The 24,043-nt window shown below is 44.6% G+C and overlaps 1 protein-coding gene across 1 annotated transcript in view; it reads left to right on the forward strand.

Annotated features, from left to right (window-relative positions):
* TOGARAM1 (TOG array regulator of axonemal microtubules 1) overlaps positions 1-24,043 on the forward strand; it is a 289,809-nt gene that overhangs the window by 242,425 nt on the left and 23,341 nt on the right. The window contains exon 19 of the mRNA XM_030214411.1: positions 8,062-8,240. Within this exon, the coding sequence (XP_030070271.1) occupies positions 8,062-8,240 (179 nt within the window). The remainder of the gene's footprint in view (positions 1-8,061; positions 8,241-24,043) is intronic.

Genomic DNA, 24,043 nt, shown 5'->3' on the forward strand with positions numbered 1-24,043 from the left:
TTCCCCGGCTGGCCTTTGGTTAGGCAGCCATGTGCCTTGGCTCCTGTTGTGACAGGAACCTTGAGAGCCATAACTTCTGGCAGTTTGTAGCTTTGAAATCCTCTTTCTGAACTTTCTGCCTGTTGCCTCGGCTCCTGCTATGGCAGGAACCTTAAGTGCTTAGCCCCTGTCAGCTCTTAGCAACTGGGCTTTTGTTGTGAGTGTGTTAAAAAAAAAAAAAAAGAAAGAAAAAGAAACAGTGTTTGGCTGCTTGGCAGTGCTTGACTGTGTTGTTTGGGAAGCTGACAGAGAGGTCTGGGGATTTTGAGCAACTTTGAGAGAGCTGGGACGTTAGGGTGTACCGCTTTAAATTCCCGATGTCGGCGGGAAAGCCATACTTGTGCGCGAAGGGGGATAGATGCACCAGGAGCTCAATGCAGGTTCTGTGGGGAGCCTAAACAGCCTGATTCTTCGCCTCCGGTACTAGCTGCGGAAGGTTCAGGTAGCGGTAAAGGTTTGCCTGGTTCTGACTTGTCCTCTGGGCCCGTAGCGGTGGTTCCGATTTTGGCGGGAACCGCCGCCATCTTGGATTCTGGCGCTACGGGGGTGGCTGCTTGCCCGCTGTTGGAAGGTCCGGAGCAGAGTGCTTCCAGGCCTCCGGAAGGTGCGGGGGCCATGGGGTTTCCTCCGGGTTTTATTTGGGCCATGTTTCAGGCATGGCAGTCAGGCCCTAATCGGTTAGAGCCTCTGAAGGGAGCAGGGCCTCTGGTTGCTAAGCGACAGCGTTTAGATTGGTCTGAAGAGCCAGATTTGTTTTCCTTGCCTCCCTCAGACGACGAGGGTAGTCTGCTGGGGGATGATTTCCTAGGGGACAGGATTTCTGAGGAGGAGGGGCCTTTGCCAGATGAAGACCCCTCGGTGGTGCGCATTTTCCCTAGGGATGAGCTTCCTGAGCTGAGTGAGCAGGTAGTGTCCACGCTTAGGTTTGATTCGCCTGAGCCGGTGGTAGCGGACGCTAAGCAGCTTGACCCCTTAGTTAAGGGAATTCAGCGGGCAGCGCTTACTTTTCCCATGAATTCGGATCTCAGAGATATGATCTTCCAGGAGTGGTCCTCCCCAGATTCTCCTTGTAGGGTGAGCAGAGCTATGGCGAGACTGTACCCTATTCCACAAGGGGATAAGGACTCCTTTAAGTCGCCGACAGTGGATGCGGTGGTGACCGCGGTTACCAAGGCTACGGCTATTCCGGTTGATGGGGGGGGGGCTGCTCTCAGAGATCCGCAGGATAGGAGATTAGAGTCTCTGTGCGGGGGCCTAGTAGCCAGGGCGTGTTTCCGTTGGGCTGAAAGACTTTTGAATGGCCCGGCCTTAGATAGAGCTTCCTTGGTGCAAGAGCTAGCCAAGTTAGAGATGGGCTCTTCCTTTTTGGCAGATTCTAGCTATGATCTGCTGAGAGCTTCTGCTAAGAATATTGGCATTGGCGGTTGGAGCTCGTCGGGCTCTTTGGCTTCGTGGTTGGACAGCGGATGCGGCGTCTAAGTCCAAGTTATGTTCTCTGCCCTTCAAGGGGACCTTGCTGTTTGGAGAAGAGTTGGATAAGTTGGTTCGTGGCCTTGGAGAGACCAAAGTGCCGCGTTTGCCGGAGTTGCGCCCCAAAGCAGAGGGTCGAGGTATGGCAAGGCGTGCGCGTTTCAAAGATACTCGGCGTTATAGGCCGGGTAGGTTCAGTGTTGCGCCTAGAGGTCGATTTTTTCAGCGTACTCAGCCCTTTCGCGGAGGTTGGCGAGGAGGCCGAGACGTGCCGGGGGGAGGTCTGTCCTCCGGGCGTGCTTCACAATGAAGGTGTGCGGGTCCAGCCTCTGGTAAGGGTAGGGGCTCGTTTGCGTCAATTCTATCAGAGGTGGACCCATATCACGTCAGATCAGTCGGTACTCGAAGTGGTGCGAGACGGGTACGCGCTGGAATTCGAGACTTTCCTTCCAGATTTTTTCCTCGCCTCTCCGTGCCGCTCTCGGGTCAAGGCCAGGGCGATTCGGCAGACGCTTCGTCGGCTGATAGATCTGGGGGCGGTCGTTCCCGTGCCGGTTTCAGAAAGGGGGACAGGTGGTTGTTCGATTTATTTTGTGGTCTCCAAAAAAGGAAGGTTCCTGTCGGCCTATTCTAGATCTTAAAAGGGTCAACGATGCTTTGAAAGTTCCCTCCTTTCGCATGGAAACGTTGCGCTCGGTCATAGTAGCGGTGCAGAAGGGGAAGTTTCTCACATCTTTGGATCTGACAGAAGCCTATCTTCAAATTCCCATTTGGGCGGCGCATCATCGGTTTCTCTGTTTTGCGGTTCTGGGACAGCATTTTCAATTCTGTGCGCTGCCGTTCGGTCTGGCTACGGCACCTCGTACCTTTTCCAAGGTTATGGTGGTCGTGGCTGCGGCTTTGAGGAAACAAGGAGTGTTGGAACACCTGTATCTCGACGATTGGCTCATTCACACCAAGTCCCTTCAGGAGAGTGTGGATGCGACGGCGAAGGTGGTAGCTTTCTTGGAGTCGCTTGGCTGGGTGGTGAACTTGGTCAAGAGTCACCTAGTACCGACTCAGTCCCTGGAATATATGGGGGTTCGCTTTGATACGGCGAAGGGCCGGGTGTTTTTACCAGCAGTTCGAATTGCCAAGATGCAGTTATTGATTCGCCAGTTTTGTGCCAAACGGTTCCCGTCTGCTCACTCTTACCTTCAGATTTTGGGACTCATGGCGGCATCGATAGAGGTAGTGCCCTGGGCCAGGGCTCACATGAGGCGGTTGCAGGCGGCACTGTTGGAGCGGTGGTCTCCTCAGACTCAGAGCTTGGAGAAAAGACTGCACTTGCCGGATCCGGTTCATCTCAGCCTGCGATGGTGGATTCACACGCCAAATCTGGAAAAAGGCATGCCCTTGGATCCTCCGGAGTGGACGGTGCTAACGACGGATGCCAGTCTAGCAGGTTGGGGGGGGCGCATTGTCTCGGAGAGGTAGCTCAGGGTTGCTGGTCGGAGGAGGAGACCTTGTGGTCCATAAATCGGTTGGAAACTCGGGCGATAAGGTTGGCACTGCAGTCCCTTCAGTATCTTCTCGAAGGCAAGGCAGTTCGAGTACTGTCCAACAATGCCACGGCGGTGGCGTACGTATATCAGGGGGGTACCAAGAGTCGAGAGGTGTCAGAGGAGACGGCGGAGTTAATGCGTTGGGCAGAACTTCATCTTCAGAGTCTCTCGGCAAGTCATGTAGCCGGAGTAGACAACGTCAGTGCGAATTTTCTGAGCAGGCACACGTTGGATCCAGGAGAGTGGTCTCTACATCGTCCATTGTTCCATCGCCTAGTGAAGGAGTGGGGTCTGCCATTGATAGATCTCATGGCCTCGTCAGACAATGCTCAAGTACCCAGGTTTTTCAGCCGGCAGTGAGGTCCGAGGAGATCGATGCTCTGGTGCTTGCGTGGCCCCCTCACCAGCTGTTGTACGTGTTTCCTCCTTGGCCCTTGATAGGACGGATAGTTCAAAGAATAGAGCGGTACGCCGGGACACTAATTCTTGTGGCTCCAAATTGGCCTCGTCGGCCTTGGTTTGCCGATCTAGTACGTCTGGCGATAGCCGGGCTGCTCGTGCTGGCGGAGTCGGTGGTGTTGGTGCAAGGTCCGATCGTGATGCCAGACCCGTCTCCGTTCTCGCTTATGGCCTGGCTCTTGAAAGGGACAAGCTGAAGAAGAAAGGTTTTTCAACTAAGGTGATTGATACTATGTTGCAATCCAGTAAACGTTCCACGTCCTTTGCTTATGTTAGGGTGTGGCGGATCTTTGAAGGTTGGTGTAACGATCGTTCTTGTTCGCCTTGGACAGCTTCCATTCCGGAGGTGTTAGAGTTTTTACAGGATGGTGTAGACAGAGGTCTTGCTCTTTCTTCTTTGAAGGTGCAGATTGCGGCTCTGTCCTGTTTTCGGGGAAGGATACGGGGAGTCTCCTTGGCGTCTTCCCCGGATGTGGTTCGGTTTTTACGTGCTTTAAAGCAGATTCGTCCTCCTCGGCGACCAGTTGTACCGTCGTGGGATTTGAACTTGGTGTTGGAAGTCTTGGTAGGGCCTCCCTTTGAGCCTTTGGGGTCGAGTACTCTTAAAGATCTTACTTTGAAGTCTGTGTTTTTGGTGGCTATTACTTCGGCGCGGTGAGTTTCGGAGTTGCAAGCTTTGTCTTGTCGCATGCCTTTCCTGGCTTTTTCGAAGGAAAAGGTCTCTTTGAAGCCTGTTCCATCGTTTTTACCCAAGGTAGTGTTGTCTTTCCACGTAAATCAAGACATTTCTTTGCCAGTGCTGGGAGATAAGTTAGGAGATGCGTCTCAGCGCCGTTTAGCCAAGCTGGATGTTCGGCGAGTCTTGAGGGCTTATTTATCCAGGACTCGGGAGTTTCGGTCTTCAGATAGGTTGTTTGTGTTGTACGGCGGTCCAAAGAAGGGAGCTGCAGCTTCTAAGGCAACTATTTCCAGATGGTTGAAGGAGGCGGTTTCCTCGGCATATTTGATCAAGGGACGTAGAGTGCCTGACCAACTGAAGGCGCATTCGACCAGGGGAGTAGCTTCCTCCTGGGCGGAGAGTGGTCTGGTTCCGCCTCAAGATATTTGTAGGGCGGCGGTCTGGTCCTCATTGCATTCGTTTATGAAACATTATAGACTGGATGTGCAGGCTAGGGAGGATGCCAGTTTTGGTGCGGCAGTGTTGACTTCTGGGATGAAAGGTTCCTGCCCTTAGGAGTTGTACTGCTTTGGTACTTCCCAAGCATCTTGACCAGTCTGGAGGATCGCTGAGGAAGGTGAAATTAGGTCTTACCTGCTAATTTTCTTTCCTCTAGACCCTCCAGACCAGTTAAGAACCCTCCCGCTGTGTACATGTTTCTTTGTGGTGAGTATGATTGGCAGAGTTCTGGTGTTCCTATGGTCTATGTTGCTATGGCTGAAAGGTATCTAAATTTCAAGTCTTGCTATACATATATTTCCTCTGCATTTCAGAGAGGGACCGTAGCGCTGTGGCATTCGGTCAGTTGAAGCACGTGTTTCATGTTTTTTGTTTCTGAGTACAGGGTTCTTTGACCTTTAGGGGTTGTAATTGTTTATTGGTTTCATTTGTTTTCTGCTTTAAGGATTTACTGGCTGCTTGGGGGTTGGCTGCTAGCTTATACTGGTTTAAGTTTTAGTGTTCTCAGTCTCCCTCTGCTGGTGGGCGTGCATAACTCAAGCGTCTTGACCGGTCTGGAGGGTCTAGAGGAAAGAAAATTAGCAGGTAAGACCTAATTTCACCATCGTTATATAGACAACGTTCTTTGTAAAATTAGATTATTTTATTGTGTTTTTAGCACAATCAGTACGTTAATAGTTTAACTTATGTTAATAATTTTAAAGCATGAAGCTGCCTCCCTCCCAGGTGCTTCTGCAGCATTTTTTCTCTCTGTACACCCCCGTCCTGCACACTCCAGCAACATTTTCTCTCCTACCGCCCTGTGTTCTCTGGCATTGGTCTGAGTCTCCTCCCCAACCAGCATATTTTTCTGTCTGCCATGCCCCCCTTCTCAACGCTCTGGCATCATTTTCTCGGTTCTAGGGCAGTTGGGAGCAGACAATTTGGCTGGTTAACAAACCAAGCAATTTGGCCTTTTGAAAGCTTCTTCTACAGTTTAATGACTGGATATGATTTTTATTTCTCCTCCTCTTGCAGGGGTTGGGAGAGATGCCATTAGACACTCCATCAGCAAAAGGAAGACGTTCTCAACCTAGCAACAGTGGTAGCACAAGATCTTCATCCACTTCCAGAGATGTTACAGAAAGGTAGTAGAAGCAGAGAAATCATAGTTTATTTAAAAACTGTCATACAGTACTGTATTCCTCTGTGCAGTAATTGTATAAATACCATATAGAGGGTAATTTTATGCCAGGATGCCTAAGTTTAGCAGGCAAGAAGGAACTCATTTTAGTCCTGTTGTAAGACATGCAGGCACCTGTGTGTCTTTATAAAATACTAGCGCAAATCCAGCAGCAATTGCACCTATGTTGAAGTCACAAACATTTACACCTGCTCTCAAGTAGACATAATAGCTGCCCATAGAGTATGCAAATGCACACATAGATTAGCTTATTTTTGTAATCAATGCATGTACTTTGCAACACTGCCTGCATTCCACCCAGACTGTGCCCCCAGCAGTTCTTCCAATAAAAGAACATATGTTCATACCAACACATACACTTTTACATATGACCTAATTATATAAAAGCTATTTTATGTGCATATAATGCCACATACATGCTAAATGACTTTATAAGATTACCCCCATAGAGGGTAATGTTTAACAGAGTGCCTAGATTAAGTGACCAATTAAGGTGCCTACTTAAGTGCTTTTTATCATAATTATTTTTATTACATTTCTTCTCAAATACTTGATACAGGTGCCTCTGTATCTTTGTGAAATACTAGCATACATGACAGAAATTGTCTTGAATGCAGGTGTAAATGTTGAGGCGTAAAGTTTAATATACTCAGTGATTAAGGTAATTTATAATTGAAATGAATTCTTGCAAATTCTGTTCAAGCTCAATCCACACCCACACCCCTAGCTAGGGGCCTCATATAAAAAGACAGTGGTATATAACAAAGACGAATATAGAGACACTGGTATCAGAAACCACAGCTGGTAATGAAGAAGGGAGGGAAGAGGAGAGGGAGGGAGGGTGTGGGGGGTTGTGAGGGAGGGAAAGGAGGGATACATAGGGAATGTGTAATGATGTTTGCAGAGTTATAATATGGTAATACAGGTATAATGAATAAAAAAGTGTAGCGCATAGTTTGGAAGGCAGGATTCAGAAGCTAATTTCTTAGATCCGGGCTCTCCGCAACTCCCACAGACCCTCGGCATGGGAGGTGTTGCAAGTCCTTGGCTCGATGGCGGCCTCTGTTGAAGAAGTTCCTTAGGCAAGATCTTACATATGCCTCCTTCAGAAATCGTTGTTGTTGATTTCGTCTGCTCAGATGGACGACTTGTACCACCAGTTGTCCCTCAGTTCTTTGGCACAACTGAGTCTGGCTTGGTGGCTAGTCAGGAGTCATCTGGAGCAAGGGATGTTTCTTGATACTGTAGACTGGATAAGTGTTACCACAAATGCCAGTCTTCCGGGCTGGGGGGGGCCCTGTGTCTCTCACAATCGCGGCTCCCACGCCCCACCCCATTGTCTAAAACTCCCTTTCTTCTTCCTCCTGCAGATCCCATTATCTCTGTCTGCTTCTTTCCTCCTTCTCTGCTGTTAAAAGATTAGGCCAAGGCAAAATATTTGAAATTGTTTGATTCCACCGGGGGGGGGGGGGGGGGAGGAGGGAGGTTAGAGAAAGAGGAGCTAAAATAGAATAGGTGCATCTTTTTTTGGTTCCTTTGAAGAATTCTGCACAGAAGGAGAATTATGTTTAAATTCTTCATTGTGTAGTGGTGCATAACTCCCCCAAGAGTAGCAGATGCATTTCATGCATATTCATTGTGGATATCTTATAAACCTCACTGGCATGCAAGACTGGAATTGTGTTCACCTGTTGTAGATCCTTAATGAAGTTTCTCTATCAGTCAGTCTGAAGCAGGCTTTTATTTGTCTGTAGTAAGTGTTAAATTCCAAAAGAGCCTATCTACTAGTAGTGTATGGCTACTTCAATATGCTAGGTTGGCCCACCTGCCTAAAGCTTTTATCTTTGCATTATAAATTTCAGTGTTGAACACAGGTTTAGAAAAAAATAAAAGTGGTTTATAGGAATGCAGTTGAATCAATATAGGCATTATACAAACGAAAGACTATAGTGAATTAATCTATTTAAGTTCACATGTCTGTTTTATATATATATATATATATATATATACATCAAGCTTTATCAGCTTATAATTTCTAGCACACTAATACTGAATTTTATTGGAAGTTACAGTATCCAAATAGCGAAAATGTCACATCACTACTATTATCAGTAAAACTCAGTTTGGCCTCTTACTAATATATGCATGTAATATGTTTTGTTCAATTTGTCTTAGTAGAGATACTGGAGAAGTTCAAGAAATTGCAAGAAAAATGATGCCCCGAAATTCTTTTGAATCTGCAGAGTATGTAAAGACCGTAACTAGCTCACTCAATGCAAAGGATTTTCGTGATCGAATAGATGGAATTAAACAACTGTTATCAGATTGTGAGACCAATCAAGACCTTGTTGTTATGAATATTGTAAAGGTAATGTTATTATTCATTTGAATTTTGTTTCTACCTTTTCAGTAGTAGTTCAAGGTGAGTTATAGTCACGTACAGCAGGTATTTTTCTGCTTTCAATCCAGTGTTTGTATCTGGGGCAGTGGAAGGTTAAATGACTTCCCCAACGTCATAAAGAGTGTCTCTGAAATTTGAACCCACACTTGTTACCACTAGGCTGCTATTCAGTGATGTAGTAGCATTGAGCAAGCTTGGCAAATGCCCAGGGCCATCAAATGGTGTAGGCCACCTTCTGTTGAACCAAAGTGCCCTCCTTTCATGCATTGACTCTGCTGTCTGGCCCCGCAGTCCAGCAACTCTCTCTCTTCTCTTACCCCCTCCTGTGGTGGGTATGGCATCTCTCCCTGTCCTCTCTCCTTTCCCCTCCCCTCCAATCCTACAAACGTCTTGTGGATCACCGACAGTGACAACAATGAAGACAGGCTGCTTCTAGTTGGCCCCAGGGCCGTCTCTCTGTTGCATCCCATTTCCTCTTATACAGCTTACTGTGAGTGGGACACAGCAGAGGGAAGGACTAGGGATTGGCCAGAGGCAGCTCATCTCTGCTGCTGTTTTTTTAATGCAATACAGAAGGAAATACATTTCTGTTTCTCCAGTGTTGCACTGCATTCAGACTTCTTAGAGCTCCTATTTCTAGTTAGTGGTTGCTTATTGGCTCTGTCTGTATTCTGCAGGTAATATTCCCTCTAATGTTTGTTTCCTACTGAGCATTATAATAAAAAAAATGTAACTTCTAGTAAGGGAGGTGAGAGACAGATGCCAGATCATGGTCAGGTTGGGAGGAGGCATCTCTCCCTCTACTCCTTTCCCTCCCCCCCCCCCCCCAATCTGGTATCTCCCCCTGTCTTCTCAAGTTCTTTCTCCCCCAGTCTACATTCAGTTCTCTTCTACTCCCTTCCCCACCCTCCCTGCTCCCTAAGTAAAGCCACATAAATAGAGTTGTTAGGGGTCTGTTTTGCAATGTGCAATACTGGGAAATTTAAACCTTGCATGTAAAAGAGCTTCATGTTCCATAGAGCTTACCTTTCAGTTGCCTATTCACAGAGTTAGCTGTATAAAATAACATCCAATAAAGAGTTGAGAATATCTGTCGGGAGGCAAAATAACACTTCAAAAATAACAGAAGGGAACCAATTTGGTGTGGGGGAAAGACCAACACATCACATTCAATATTGGGTTAGATCAGACTGGAGGTTCCAGATAGATAAAATTCACCTCCTGCCCCTCCAGAAATGACCCAATACATTAATGTAAGAGAAGCAATTCTAGCTAATGGTACATAAGAGAAATGAGCACAGGCAAGAAAAATTTGATTAGTTTTCATTTTTTCGCAAATTTTTCCTGATTTTTCAGGTGTATTTATTTTTCCCTGTTAGTTTTAATAGGGAATTTTTAGTAGGTGCTGATTTAGAACAACAGGGGCTTCTGCTGTTACCTTGTGGGTTCTTTTGTATTTTCAGATGACAAATGTGCATAAAACTACAGACTCACACACATTCACCCAGGAAGTAGATACAATAAATACCTTTAATATGATGCCAACAGAGAATACAGCTACATTGCGGATAAAACCCTGCATTGCACAGAGGTAGAACAATGGAGCAAAAAAACAAAAAAAGAAAAAGTTTCTAGAAAAGACCCCTCTGAAAAAATTGCCAAGGGGACAACTTATTTGGAAAGAAAGTGGAAGAGGTCGCTGACTTCATCTTCTTCAACAAGATTGTTGACTGGGCAGAGGCACAGGTCCTACTACTCTCAAAGGTGTAGATACCAGCCCTCAGCCCGGTCCATTTAGTCAAAGCCAGCGTCCCAGGCCTTAACAATCTCACCCTCAGAAGTCCCAGCTGGCTCCCCAATCAAAGCAGGGCATGGGCTTTTGACTAACTCAAAAGAGGATCTGTTCCGGCTAACCTACCAATCGAAGGGAGGCTCACTTTTTACCACCACAGATAGCCCCTTATAACCTGTGACCAGTGGGTTCTTCAAATAGTTCATAATGCATACACCCTGAATTAGCATCAACAACCTCCAAATTGCCCACTGAGAGAATCTTAGCTCTCTACACAAGCAAGCACTTGTAGAGGAAATTTCCGCCCTTCTGCAGGCCCAAGTGGTCAAACCCATGCCACCAGGGGAAGAAGGGCAGGGTTTCTATTCCAGGTATTTCCTTGTGACCAAGAAAATAGGGAGATAAGGAAAACTTCTTATATGGTACTTAGGCCTCTTCCCAGTGCATTCCAGGATGCAACGGGCAGGGGCTGGGCACCGCTATTTTGAGCAGGGTGTGCCCAGAGGCAGGAAGAGTAGGCGTCCCTCCTTCCTCCAACAAAAGGTATGGGTCGGAGGTGGGGCTCTCTAGATCACCATGGCCACTATTTTTTGGTTGTGGGGGGGGGGGGGGGGGTCAGGAGGAGGACCACTGGACCTCCAGGGCTTGCTTTGGTTACTGGGGGGGGGGGGGGGGGGGGATCCAGTCACTGCACAAATGCACAAGAGCACAGCTCTTCTGGGCATGCACCAGGAACACTCAGACCCCTTTATCGACCAGTGCTCAGCACTAACAGCATGTATATAATTTGCATGCTGTTAGTGTTGAGCACTGGTCGGTAATTCCGACTCAGTGATCAGTCTGTGTTTTTCTGGCGCTGTTCTGTACAGCACTGGAATTCTATGCATCAAGCCCATGGTCTCTTTCCAAGCTGAAGTGTGCAAGTTCTGTGAGCTTTTTTATTCCTTATAGGGCCCTTTTACAAAGGTGCGTAAGGGCCTATGCACATCCAGCGCATGCCAGATCAGCATTACCACCCGGCTACAGCATGCTTTTGGGTAGTAATTCTGAATTTGATGCGTTCTGAAAACACACACTGCATGCCTACCGTCCGGGTAGCACATGAGACCTTACCACTAAGTCACTGGGTGGCGGTAAGGTCTCAGGCCGAAAATGGGCACACACTGATTTTTATTTTCACGCACATCCATTTTCCAGCCCCTTTTAAAAAAAGGCCCTTTTTCCAGGACGCGGCAAAAACTGGCCTGGCACACGCCCAAAAGATGCGCTCACACTACTGCAGGTCACATTTTGCTACAGCTTAGTAAAAGGGCCCCTATCTTTGTTGCCCTTCTCTTATATGGCTCTTATAAATTGTGTGTGGTTATGCACCCATAATAATTATGTATGTTGCAAGATTATGCCTACATTAATGCAATTTGCATGTAGGTGTTCCTGAGGACTTTGTTTTGGTAGAGCTGGAGCTCAGTTGTAATGTATCCAAGTATTTATAAAATACACATACATGTACACGTGTAAAGTACATGCATACATTTACACCTGCTCCAGTCCAATGCAAGAAAAAACAAATCTTCATCAAAAATACAGCAAAACAAATTACTTAAAATTATTTTTGGAAAATCAGAAGAAACTAGAATATCCTTATTTCAAGGAACAAAGAGTTCTGTGGTATCTCTTAAAATTAATTCTTCAGTCCAATCTTAAACATCCTTCATTATGCTAATAAAGTTGAATTTTATACATATATATTTATTTATATATGACATTTATACTCCACATTTTCCCATACAATTTCGAGTTTAATGTGGCTAACAAGCTACAAAAAAGTCATTACAAAATAAATAATCCCACACATATCAATAAGGAAAAAATTGTAAATATATATCTATATTTGCTCTTGGTCCCTCGGCTATTTGGTAAAGCCATATTGTAGAAATCCTTCAGCATCATATTTATGTTTGTTGAATGTTCTAATGCATGAAAAGGTCCACTTAGATTCAAAACTATATAAAGAGGAACGGTCCCACTGAACTTTCTTTCTGAGAAGTTCTGAGAGAAGAGGACATTTCTCTGGTAAGAGAACACTATTTTGCTTTGTGCTTTGGGAACTTAAAGATTGGGGTTTAAAGGAGGAATTGTAGGTTAGTGATAGGCAGAATAAAAATATAAAAAAGCAAATTTTATCAACTAATCTCCATAGTCTTTTCCACTTAGTTTTAAAACTTGAAATTTGTACCACAGTATTAACAGCCTCTAGCAGGCACTGCAGGATCTAGTTTAGTCTTCTCGCCCACCCCTAGGACAACTTTTCATTTATAGTCAGTTATTGTAATTAGGGTAACAAGCAAGGAGTGCTCTTACAGAGTTTTAAATACATTTCATTACCATCTAAGAAGGAAACACTAAATAAATCACACAATATACTATATAAACTAAGACGTTTTTATATTAGGCTAATATCCTTAATACTAAATTATTGAAAAACTCAAAAATACTAAGATGGAGTCAGCAGTCCAGCAGCGAGAGGGGTGCTATCAAGTCATTTGCATTGAGTGTCACATGTATGATTATCTCCCAGTTGGTGAGATGTCATATGTGTGTGCCCGATGCAAAGAGCTCTTAGCCCTCAGAGAACGTGTCCGTTCTCTTGAGGCTAAAGTAGCAAACTTGGTGGAGCTGAGGGAGACAGAGAGGTACATAGAGGAGACCTACAGGGATGTTGTAGAGAATTCCCACCTCCAGTCTGGTAGCCCCTGTGCTACTTTGGAGGAGGGAGGTCTCCTAGAAGGAGAGCATCACCCTGGTGAAGTAGGAAGTACTCCTGTCGCCAGGACCTGCCCACCAGGGGATGTACTATCCTCTCGCACCGAGGATATGTCTCCAAGTGCTGCCCAGGAGGGAAAGGTTAGGACAGCTGTTGTACTTGGTGATTCAATCGTTAGGCATATAGATAGCTGGGTGGCTGGTGAACGTGAGGATTGCCTGGTGACCTGCCTGCCTGATGCGAAGGTGGCGGACCTCACACGTCACCTAGATGGGATTTTAGATAGTGCTGGGGAGGAGACGGCTGTCTTGGTACATGTGGGTACCAATGACATAGGAAAATGTGAGAGAGAGGTTCTGGAAGCCAAATTTAGGCTCTTAGGTAGAAAGCTCAAATCCAGAACCTCTAGGGTAGCATTTTCTGAAGTGCTACCCGTTTCACGCGCAGGGCCCAAAAGACAGGCAGAGCTCCGGAGTCTCAATGCATGGATGAGACGATGGTGCAGGGAGGAGGGTTTTAGATTTGTTAGGAACTGGGCAACATTCTGGTGAAGGGGGAGCCTATTCCGAAAGGATGGCCTTCATCTTAACCAGGGTGGGACTAGGCTGCTGGCATCGGCATTTTAAAAGGAGATAGAGCAGCTTTTAAACTAGAAACTGGAGGAAGGCCGACAATCGCTCAAAAGTGCATGGTTCGAGATAAGGCATCTTTCAACGATATCACCAAAACAGGGAAGATAGGATATCCTGATAGTGAGGTTGCAAAAGAGACCATAGTAGATCAGGTGTCCTTAAATAAAAATCAGACAAAAAATTGCAAAGTATACACAGGAAATCCAATACGTTAGCGTTTAACTTTAAAAAAGGAGACTATGATAAAATGAGAAGAACGGTGAAAAAAAAACTTAGAGGAGCGGCTTCGAGGGTCAAAACTTTACATCAGGCATGGATGCTGTTCAAAAACACCATCCTGGAAGCCCAGGCCAAATATATTCCACGTATTAAAAAAGGAGGATGGAAGACGAAACGACAGCCAGCATGGTTAAAAAGTGAGGTGAAGAAAGCTATTAGAGCTAAAAGAAAATCCTTCAGAACATGGAAGAAGGAACCGACTGAAAATAATAAGAAACAGCATAAAGAATGTCAAGTCAAATGCAAAGCGCTGATAAGGAAGGCAAAGAGGGACTTTGAAAAAAAAGATTGCGTTGGAGGCAAAAACACATAGTAGAACATTTTTTAGGTATATTAAAAGCAAGAAGCCAGCAAAAGAATCAGTTGGACCGCTAGATGACCGAGGGGTAAAAGGGGCGATCAGGGAAGACAAAGCCTTAGCGGAGAGATTAAATGAATTCTTTGCTTCGGTCTTCACTGAGGAGGATTTGGGAGAGATACCAGTGCCAGAAATGGTATTCAAAGCTGACGATTCGGAGAAACGTAATGAAATCTCTATAGATCTAGAGGATGTAATGGGGCAATTTGACAAATTGAAGAGTAGCAAATCTCCTGGACCAGATGATATTGATTCCAGGGTACTGATACAACTGAAAAATTAAGGATAATATGTCATTTATCCTTAAAATCGAGCATAGTACCAGAAGATTGGAGGGTGGCCAATGTAACGTTGATTTTTTAAAAAGGAGGAGATCCAAGAAATTATAGACCGGTGAGTCTTACATCGGTGCCGGGCAAAATGGTAGAGACTATTATAAAGAACAAAATTACAGACCATATTCAAAAGCATGGATTAATGAGAGAGCCAACATGGATTTAGTGAAGGGAAATTTTGCCTCGCCAATCTATTACATTTCTTTGAAGGGGAGAACAAACATGTAGATAAAGGTGAGCCAGTTGATATTGTGTATCTGGATTTTCAGAAGGCATTTGGCACAGTACCTCATGACTCCAGAGGAAATTGGAGAGTCATGGGATAGTGAGTGAAGGAGTGGCCTAGTGGTTAGGGTGGTGGACTTTGGTCCTGAGGAACTGAGTTCGATTTCCACTTCAGGCACAGGCAGCGCCTTGTGACTCTGGGCAAGTCACTTAACCCTCCATTGCCCCATGTAAGCCACATTGAGCCTGCCATGAGTGGGAAAGTGCGGGGTACAAATGTAACAAAAAATAAAATAGGAGGTAGTGTCCTATTGTGGATTAAAAACTGGTTAAAAGATAGAAAACGGAGAGTCGGGTTAAATGGTCAGTATTCTCAATGGAGAAGGGTAGTTAATGGTGTTCCCCAGGGGTCTGTGCTGGGACCGCTGCTTTTTAACATATTTATAAATGACCTAGAGATGGGAGTAACTAGTGAGGTAATTAAATTTGCTAACGACACAAAGTTATTCAAAGTATTTATTTATTTATTAGGATTTATTTACCGCCTTTTTGAAGGAATTCAGTCAAGGCCGGTGTACAGTAAGAATAGATCAAACATGAGCAGGATGCAATTAGAGCAGTAAAAATATTCGAACAACAATACAAAGTATGGCATGGTATACTACTTGCAATGACAACACAGTATGTACTAGAACATTATAATTGGTAGTGAAGGGTAAGGCAAAGTTGTAACATGAAAATGAGTAAGAAAGTAGGAAGAATTAGAAAGTAAGGTGATTGATTTGAAGAAAATTGCACGTGAGGTCAGAGAGCTAGGGTAGGAGTGGATAAACATGTCCTGCTGCAGTATTTGCAGCCGGAGTCAATATTTGTGTGTGTGAGTGAGACTAACAAGTTAGTTACATCTTCCGTTAAAGGCTTGGCTGAAGAGCCAAGCTTTCACCTGCTTCCTGAAGTAGAGGTAGTCTTGTGTTAAGCGGAGTCTTTCAGGCAATGCATTCCAGAGTGTGGGGGCTACTCCGGAGAAGGCTCACTTGCGGGTATCACATCATGTAATGTCTTTTGGAGAGGATGTAGTTAGTGAAAGTCCTTGGGAGGACCTTAGTGTTCTTGGCGGTGTGTGGAGGATCATCCTATTCTTCAGATACTCAAGGCCATTTCCTTTCAGGGCCTTGAAGATCAGACATAAAAGTTTTAAATTTAGCCCTGTGTTGTACTGGTAGCCAATGAAGTTTTTGCAAAAATGGTGTGATGTCACGTTGCTCGCAACCTTCTATGGGTCTTGCTGCTGCATTCTGAATCAACTGGAGCTGGTGCAGGCCCTTTGTAGTCAGACCATTGTATAGTGCATTGCAGTAATCCAGTCTTGATGTTACCATGGTATGCACAACTGGGATAAGATTTACCTTCTTGATGTAAGGAGAAAGGTAGCGTAGCTGTCGCAAATAGTAGAAGCAGCTCTTGAAGTTTGCTTGGATTTGGGGAATCAGAGTAAGTGTTGAATCTAACTATATTCCAAGGTTCCTGACTTGTGATTTGAGGGGGAAGTTCATACTTCCCAAAAGGGATTTTGATGTCAGGTATGTATCCACTTATGTTAGGGACCCAGAGAAGCTCGGTTTTACTTGGGTTCAGGCAAAGTTTGTTGTGTTTAGCCCATTCTTGAATTGATGTTAGACAGGTAATCAGTTTATTCAAGGCTGTAGGTAAGTCAGGTTCAATGGGTATGAGTAGCTGCACATCATCCGCATAGATGTAGAACTGAGTGTCCATTGACCGAATCAGCTCAGCTAGTGGCTTGAGGTAGGTATTGAACAGAATAGGTGACAGTATCGATCCTTGTGGTACCCCGCAGGTCAGTGTCCATGGTGGTGATGAGTTGTTGCCAATCATTATGGATTGTTGCCTGTCTGATAGATAGGATCTGAACCAGGCAAGTACTGTTCCATTGATACCTGTTTCTGTCAGTCATGCTAGCAAGATATCATGATCCACAGTGTCAAATGCTGCTGAGAAATCTAGCAGTACTAACATTGAGGCAAATACCTTGTCTCGGTTTCTGTGAAGATCATCTAGCAGGGATACGAGGACCGTTTCTGTTCCATAACCAGGTCTGAATCCAGATGGACATAGATCTAGCCAGTTACTCTTTTTTAGCCATTCATTAAGTTGAACACAGACTGTAGTTAAATTGGGGAGGATTGTGAAACATTACAAGAGGACCTTACGAGACTGGGCGTCTAAATGACGTTTAATGTGAGAAAGTGCAAAGTGATGCATGTGGGAAAGAGGAACATGAATTATAGCTACATCATGCAAGGTTCCACGTTAGGAGTTACGGACCAAGAAAGGGATCTAGGTGTCGTCGTTGATGATACGTTGAAACCTTCTGCTCAGTGTGCTGCGGCGGTGTGCTAAGAAAGCAAATAGAATGTTAGGTATTATTAGGAAAGGAATGGAAAACAAAAATGAGGGTGTTATAATGCCTTTGTATTGTTCCATGGTGTGACCGCACCTTGAATATTGTGTTCAATTGTGGTCGCCGCATCTCAAAATAGATATGGTGGAATTAGAAAAGGTGCAGAGAAGGGCAACGAAAATGATAAAGGGAATGGGACGACTTCCCTATGAGGAAAGGCTAAAGCGGCTGGGGCTCTTCAGCTTGGAGAAAAGACGGCTAAGGGGAGATATGATAGCAGTCTATAAAATAATGAGTGGAGTGGAATGGGTAGACGTGAAGCGTCTGTTTATGCTTCCCCAAAATACTAGGACTAGGGGGCATGCGATGAAGCTTCAAAGTAGTAAATTTAAAACAAATCAGAGAAACGTTTTTTTCACTCAATGTGTAATTCAACTCTGGAATTCATTGCCAGAAAATGTGGTAAAGGTGGTTAGCTTAGCAGAATTTAAAAAAGGTTTGGACAGCTTCCTAAAGGAAAAGTCCATAGACCATTATTAAATTGGACTTGGGGAAAATATTTCTGGGATAAGCAGCATAAAATGTTTTGTACTTTTTTGAGGATCTTGCCAGGTATTTGTGACCTGGATTGGCCACTGTTGGAAACAGGATGTTGGGCTTGATGGACTTTTGGTCTGTCCCAGTATGACAATACTTATGCTTATTTCCACACAATTATGACTCTTGACTGCAATTTAACACCAAAAAAAAGATGGTGTCAGTGCATTCTTATAAATACATCATGTGATCATTAGTTGTCAATCAAAACTATATCAGTGTCATCTAGTCAGCTCTTCATTTAAACCACCTGGAGGGACTGACTGCAGAGTATTTATCCAAAAATGTTCTGTATAATTTAGCTAAGCGTCTCGATCCCCATCAAAAGCCGTCACCAGGGACATGATAAATGATTCATCAATGTGAGTCATGGGTATCAGTGATTCCCTCAACAGTTGGCGGATTGCCTGTAGTATACTAAGCTATGTCATTTTTTTTCTCTCTTTTTTTTTTTTTTAATAAACAATTTTAATTGATATATATGAGAAATTAAACTACATTAGCATATTGAAGGAGATTTAAGATTGGATGGATGAAAATTTTGAGAGCATGGTACGCTTTGTGCTGTGAAATAAGAATATGCTAGTTTCTTCTCTCTTCAGATGGTCAAAAATAATTTTAACTATGTCATAGATCAGGGGAAGTGAGCCCTTAGGCTGTAGCCAGGGACCAACTATGGCAGGCGAGCCACTTGAGCTAGGCACAGCACTGGGCAAAGTACTAGGCAAGGCTTGGCAATAAACAAGGCAGGCAGCACTTGAACTGGAGACAAGGCAAGCAGGACTTGATTGAAGACAGGGCTAGGAAGGACAAGGCAGACAAAGCTAGAATTGAGTCCAGACAGAGCAAGGCAAGCAGGGCTAGAACTAGATCCAGACAAACATGGCAAGAACTAGGTCCAGGCAAGGCAAATGGGGCTAGAACTGGACTCAAAACAAGGCAAGAGCTAGGTCAAGAACTGAATCCAGACACAACTAGTTGAACAAGGCAAAAACAGGAGACACAGCAAGACAGATACTAGGAAACAAGGCAAGGCATGGCTGGAGCTAGGAGACGAGGCTGGAGCTAGAAGATGAGACACAGCAAGACAAGGCTGGAACATGTAGGCAAGGCAAGGTGGATCACAGAGGCAAGACAAGGCTGGAACACAGAGACAAGACTTAGGCTGGAATATGGCAAGGCAGGAGCTAGGAATCAAGGCAAGGCACGGCTGAAACTTGGCAAGACAGGAACTTGAAGACAAGGCTGGACTAGAACTTGAAGACGAGGCGAGGCAGGAGCCTGAAGACACAAGCAAGGCAAGGCAGGAACGCACGTGAGGAGACCTGGAGATCTGTTGCAAAGGCCCTGAAGCAGAGTCCCAAACACCCTAAAAGAGGGCTTTGCTTCAGACATCATAGGAAGGCGTCCCCCCAAAGTTTACCACCACTGGATCTTCAAAATGGCTTCTGGTGCATTTGCGCACCTAGGCTCTCCTGGTGTCATCTGGTGTAGGAGACTGGAGAGGAAGCCTGGTGGGCATCCCAGCGCACCCAAAGCAATGGCACAGGTGACCCACCAAACAGCGGACAAGACCCCTAAGGCCAAAAAAGGACCACCAGGAAGTGAGCCAGGGTACAGGTCATGGCCATAACAGTACCTTGTCCTCAAAGGGCCTCCTCCTCAGTACAGGGTAGAAAGTCTCAGGAGTCAGAAGATAGAACCTTCTCCAGAACTCAGGAACACGACTAACAGACTTCTATAAGTAATCCTAGAAACCGTAAGCCCTTCCAGAATCCATGGTGTCCTAGACCACGTACCCATGGTCCAGTTCTTCGAGCACAGTACAAGACATCGAAACTTGTAGACGTTTCTTAGGTAGATTCCCAGCCAAAGCCTGGATCTCAGATGCAGAAAGTAAACAAGTCCTAATCAGAAGAAGCCTCCCTCCCAATAGGAGATCCACGGCCTTCTCGAATTCCCAACATAGAGGACTCGTCGGGGCTCATGGCCTTCGCAATCTGTCACAATTCAAGGGAAGTGAGCCCTAATAGGCATCCTGTTATGAAATTACCCCATGAATGTCTCTACTAGTGTAATTATTTTCTACTAGGAAAAAATGCCCGTTTCTGAGCGCAATGAAACGGGCGCTAGCAAGGGGCCCCCTCCCTCCGTCCCTCCGAGCTACTTGCCTTGTTCGCTGTGGCATTTCCGTTTCGGCCCTCGAGTGTCATAGCTTCGCCCTCAATGTCATGACGTTTTGACGCAAGGGCGGTGCAGACACTCCAGGGCATACCAGATATCTCGGGCGCCTCAACTTCCATGGAGGCTTCAGAACGTTGGGGTTGCCTTATAGAGAGATTTTGTATTGAAATAATTTCTCAGTAATTCCTAATATTAAAAGTAGTCTGTTTTACTGCTGCTGCACATTGTGCTGATGTTTTTAAAGTCCAATCCACTGTGACTCCAAAATCTCTTTTTTGACTAATAATAATGACCATTATTTTGTATGAGAAATTAAAATTAGTTTCAACAAAGGACCTGAACAATACAAACTGCCACATTTTCACCCACCCATTCACTTTTGTGAAACCTTTGCACCTTTACGGCTTCGGCTTTGGTTTTATTAGTTGGAAATAATTTTGTATTGCTGGAAGCTTTCACATTGATACTCTTTTTAATCTTCTTTTTATTTTATTTTTGAGGGGGGTGAGTAACACTATTTATCTACCTACTCATATAAAAACTGGTAATTTAGTCTTACTCTTGTTTCCTTCTTTTAAAGCAGTTTTTGACGTGTAAGAGGGGTTTTCTTCTAATCCCAATTTGTTTCATTTAGGGGGAAGCTATCAAGGTGCAGAAAAAGGGGAACTTTTGCTGCACCTGATTTACCACAGGAATCACCAACCTGTGGTATCTCTATACTACAGGTTGCTGACTCCCACGGTAAATGATTAACACTGCTTGCAAGCCACCTCACAAACAGCGTTAGTCCATTGGCCCAAGACATAGGGCCACCAAGCCACAGCCCAATGCTTCTGGGCGGTCTCTTAAAGGAGCAGCCCTTATAGAAATAGTCTTCCATACAATCTCCCCCCCCCCCCCCCCCGCCCAATAATGCCCCGCAATACCACCCCACATGTGCCCTCCACACCAAAGGGTCATGTCTCCCCTCAAGTTCAGAAGGTCCCCCTGCACCCTCCTATGACTCCACCTCACCCACACCTTCAAATATCCATGGTGGTCTGCAGGCAGGCAGGAGCGATCCCCTGTTGCTCCTGCCCTGCCTGCACCAGAATCCAAAATGGTGCCAGCAGCCCCTAGCAGACGTCTTGTAGTTGTACCACTAGGATTAATCTTTCCATAAAAGGGCTAAGAAACCTCCTGCCTGCTCCCTTGGCCACTATGGATATTCGAAAATATGGCTGAGGGAGAATCATGGGGGTGGTGTGGGACCTTCTGAACTGTGAGAGTGACTCTTCGGGGTGGGGAGCAACTTGATGAGGGGCCGCACACAGGACTATTTCTATAGCTGCTGCCTCTTTAAAAGACAGCCTGGAAGCTTGGTGGCTCCATGTTTCTGAGCAGTAAAATAACCTCGGTTAAAAGCTGAGGTTTTTTTACCCTAATTTTAGGAAAGTAACACAAGTTACAGTGTGCATAGTAATGAGCTACTTTACGTACATTTGCATGTTTTGGATTTATTTACTATGTAACACCCACCCACCCCAGTGACTTAAAGATCACTGTATTAGGGAATACAAGCTGCGTTAGTGCCCTTTAAGTTACATTAAGGGGAATAACATGACTTAAAGCCCAATAATAGCTCCATAACTTACCCATTTAGGTGTTTAATTTAACTTTTAACTTGTGTTAAGTTAACATATCATGCTTACCCTTAGCATGTGCTAACTGCTGTGTTAAACGTGCAATGCCAAAATTCTTATTAGGGGGTGTGTAGTGGGTGGAGAATAGGTGGGGCTGTACCATGCAGTTAACACCAGGATCATTACTGTACATTAACTGCTGTCATGGCAAGTAATGCAGAACAGTCAGATATCTCTTCTGAGATGTGAAGGGGCATTTTCGAAAGGACATCCAAATCAGAATATTGATGTCCAAGTCAGAATATCCTAAATGGATGTACATCTCACATATATTTTCAAATAGGATACAGCCTGTTTGAACATACATGAGATGCACATCTATGTGCTGGAACCGTCCAGCATGAACATTCATTTTGAAAACTAAATGTCCAAATTTTGAACAAGGGAAAACAAGGGACATATATGTCTTTATAGCAGCATTTTTTTGAAAATGGCCACACAGACATCCATGCAGGGCAGAAGATCAGTCTAGTGGTTAGTGCAGTGGACTGTAAACCAAGGGACACAGGTTCAAATTTATTTATTTGTTGCATTTGTATCCCACATTTTCCCACCTATTTGCGGGCTCAGTGTGGCTTACAATACAATGTAAATGATGGAAATACAATTTGTTGCAGTATGATTATGGGTTACATTGTGAGGAGTTATGGGAAGACAAAGTCAAATATCAATGGGGAATAGAACAATGGAATGTAACAATAGGGAATTGATAAGACGATAAAACAATAGCAAGAGAACATTAGGGTATAACAATTTTATCTGTGGGTGGAGTTTTAAGTGTGGTGAAAATACGGGGGAAGAGAACTCAGAAGAAAGTGTATTGATGCGTTTCTATTAGTGTGTATGGACTTCATGTGTTTTGATCCTTGCAGTAGATTTTCTCAAAGAGATGAGTCTTCAATAGTTTGCGGAAGTCGGTTAGTTCGTAGATCGTTTTCAGGTTGCATGGAAGTGTATTCCAGAATTGCGTGCTCATATAAGAGAAGATTGATGCGTGCAGTACTTTGTATTTTATGCCTTTGCACTTAGGGAAGTGGAGATTGAGGAAAGTTCGGGATGATCTTTTAGCGTTTCTGGGTGGTAGGTCTATTAAATCAGACATGTATGCAGGGGCTTCACCGTGAATGATTTTGTGGACTAAGGTGCATACTTTAAAAGTGATGCGTTCCTTGAGTGGGAGCCAGTGTAGTTTCTCACGTAAGGGTTTTGCACTTTCGTATTTTGGTTTTCCGAAGATGAGTCTGGCTGCTGTATTCTGGGCTGTTTGAAGTTTCCTCAGTATTTGTTCTTTGCAGCCTGCGTATAGTGAGTTGCAGTAGTCCAAGTGACAGAGTACGAGTGATTGCACTAGGTCGCGGAAGACAGATATTGGAAAGAATGGTCTTATTCTTTTCAGTTTCCACATGGAGTAGAACATCTTTTTGGTTGTGTTGTTCGCGTGAGTCTCAAGTGTTAGGTGGCGGTCGATGGTGACTCCAAGGATTTTTAAAGTTTCTGAGATTGGCAGATTTAGTTTAGGTGTGTTAATAGCGGTGAATTTATTTGTGTTGTATTGGGAGGTAAGTATGAGGCATTGAGTTTTTTCTGCGTTCAGTTTCAATCGGAATGCATTTGCCCAGGTGTTCATGATGTGTAGACTTTGGTTGATTTCGTTGGAGATTTCATTGATGTCTTGTTTGAAAGGAATATATATCGTTACATCATCGACATATATGTATGGGTTAAGATTATGGTTTGATAGCAGTTTTGCCAAGGGGGATCATCATTAGGTTGAAAATAGTTGGCGAGAGGGGGGATCCCTGCGGTACTCCACACTCAGGTGTCCATGCAGCAGACGTAGTTGAATTTGATGTGACCTGATATGAGCGTAAGGTTAAGAACCCCTTGAACCAGTTTAGGACATTGCCTCCGATGCCAAAGTATTCAAGAATGTGTAATAGGATTCCGTGGTCAACCATATCAAAGGCACTTGACATGTCAAATTGTAAGAGGACTATATTGGTGCCGGTTGCAATCATTTGTTTAAATTTGGTCATTAGGGTAATTAATACTGTTTCTGTGCTGTGCTGTGATTTGACCGGAATCCTGATTGGGCGTCATGCAGTATGGAGAACTTGTTGAGATAGTTTGTGAGTTGTTTGGTTACCAACCCTTCGGTTATTTTGGTTATTAGTGGTATAGATGCTACTGGTCTGTAGTTAGTTATTTCGCTTGCATTTTTCTTTGTGTCTTTGGGTATTGGGGTGAGTAGAATTTAAAGTTTTCCTTTGGGAAAAGTCCGTTTTGTAGCATGAAGTTCACGTGGTTCGTTATGTCTGTTATGAATTGTTGAGGAGCTGATTTCATAAGGTTATTTGGGCAGATATCTAGTTTGCAATGGGATTTGGCGAATCTTTTGAGCGTTTTAGAGATGAGGTCCTCTGACAGTAATTCGAATTCGGTCCAGATCCTGTCTGCTGGATATATTTCGTCTTCTGGGTCTAGACAGTTTAGGAGTGTTGCG

This window comes from Microcaecilia unicolor, chromosome 9, assembly GCF_901765095.1.
Source record: "Microcaecilia unicolor chromosome 9, aMicUni1.1, whole genome shotgun sequence".
NCBI classification, from domain to species: Eukaryota; Metazoa; Chordata; class Amphibia; order Gymnophiona; family Siphonopidae; genus Microcaecilia; species Microcaecilia unicolor.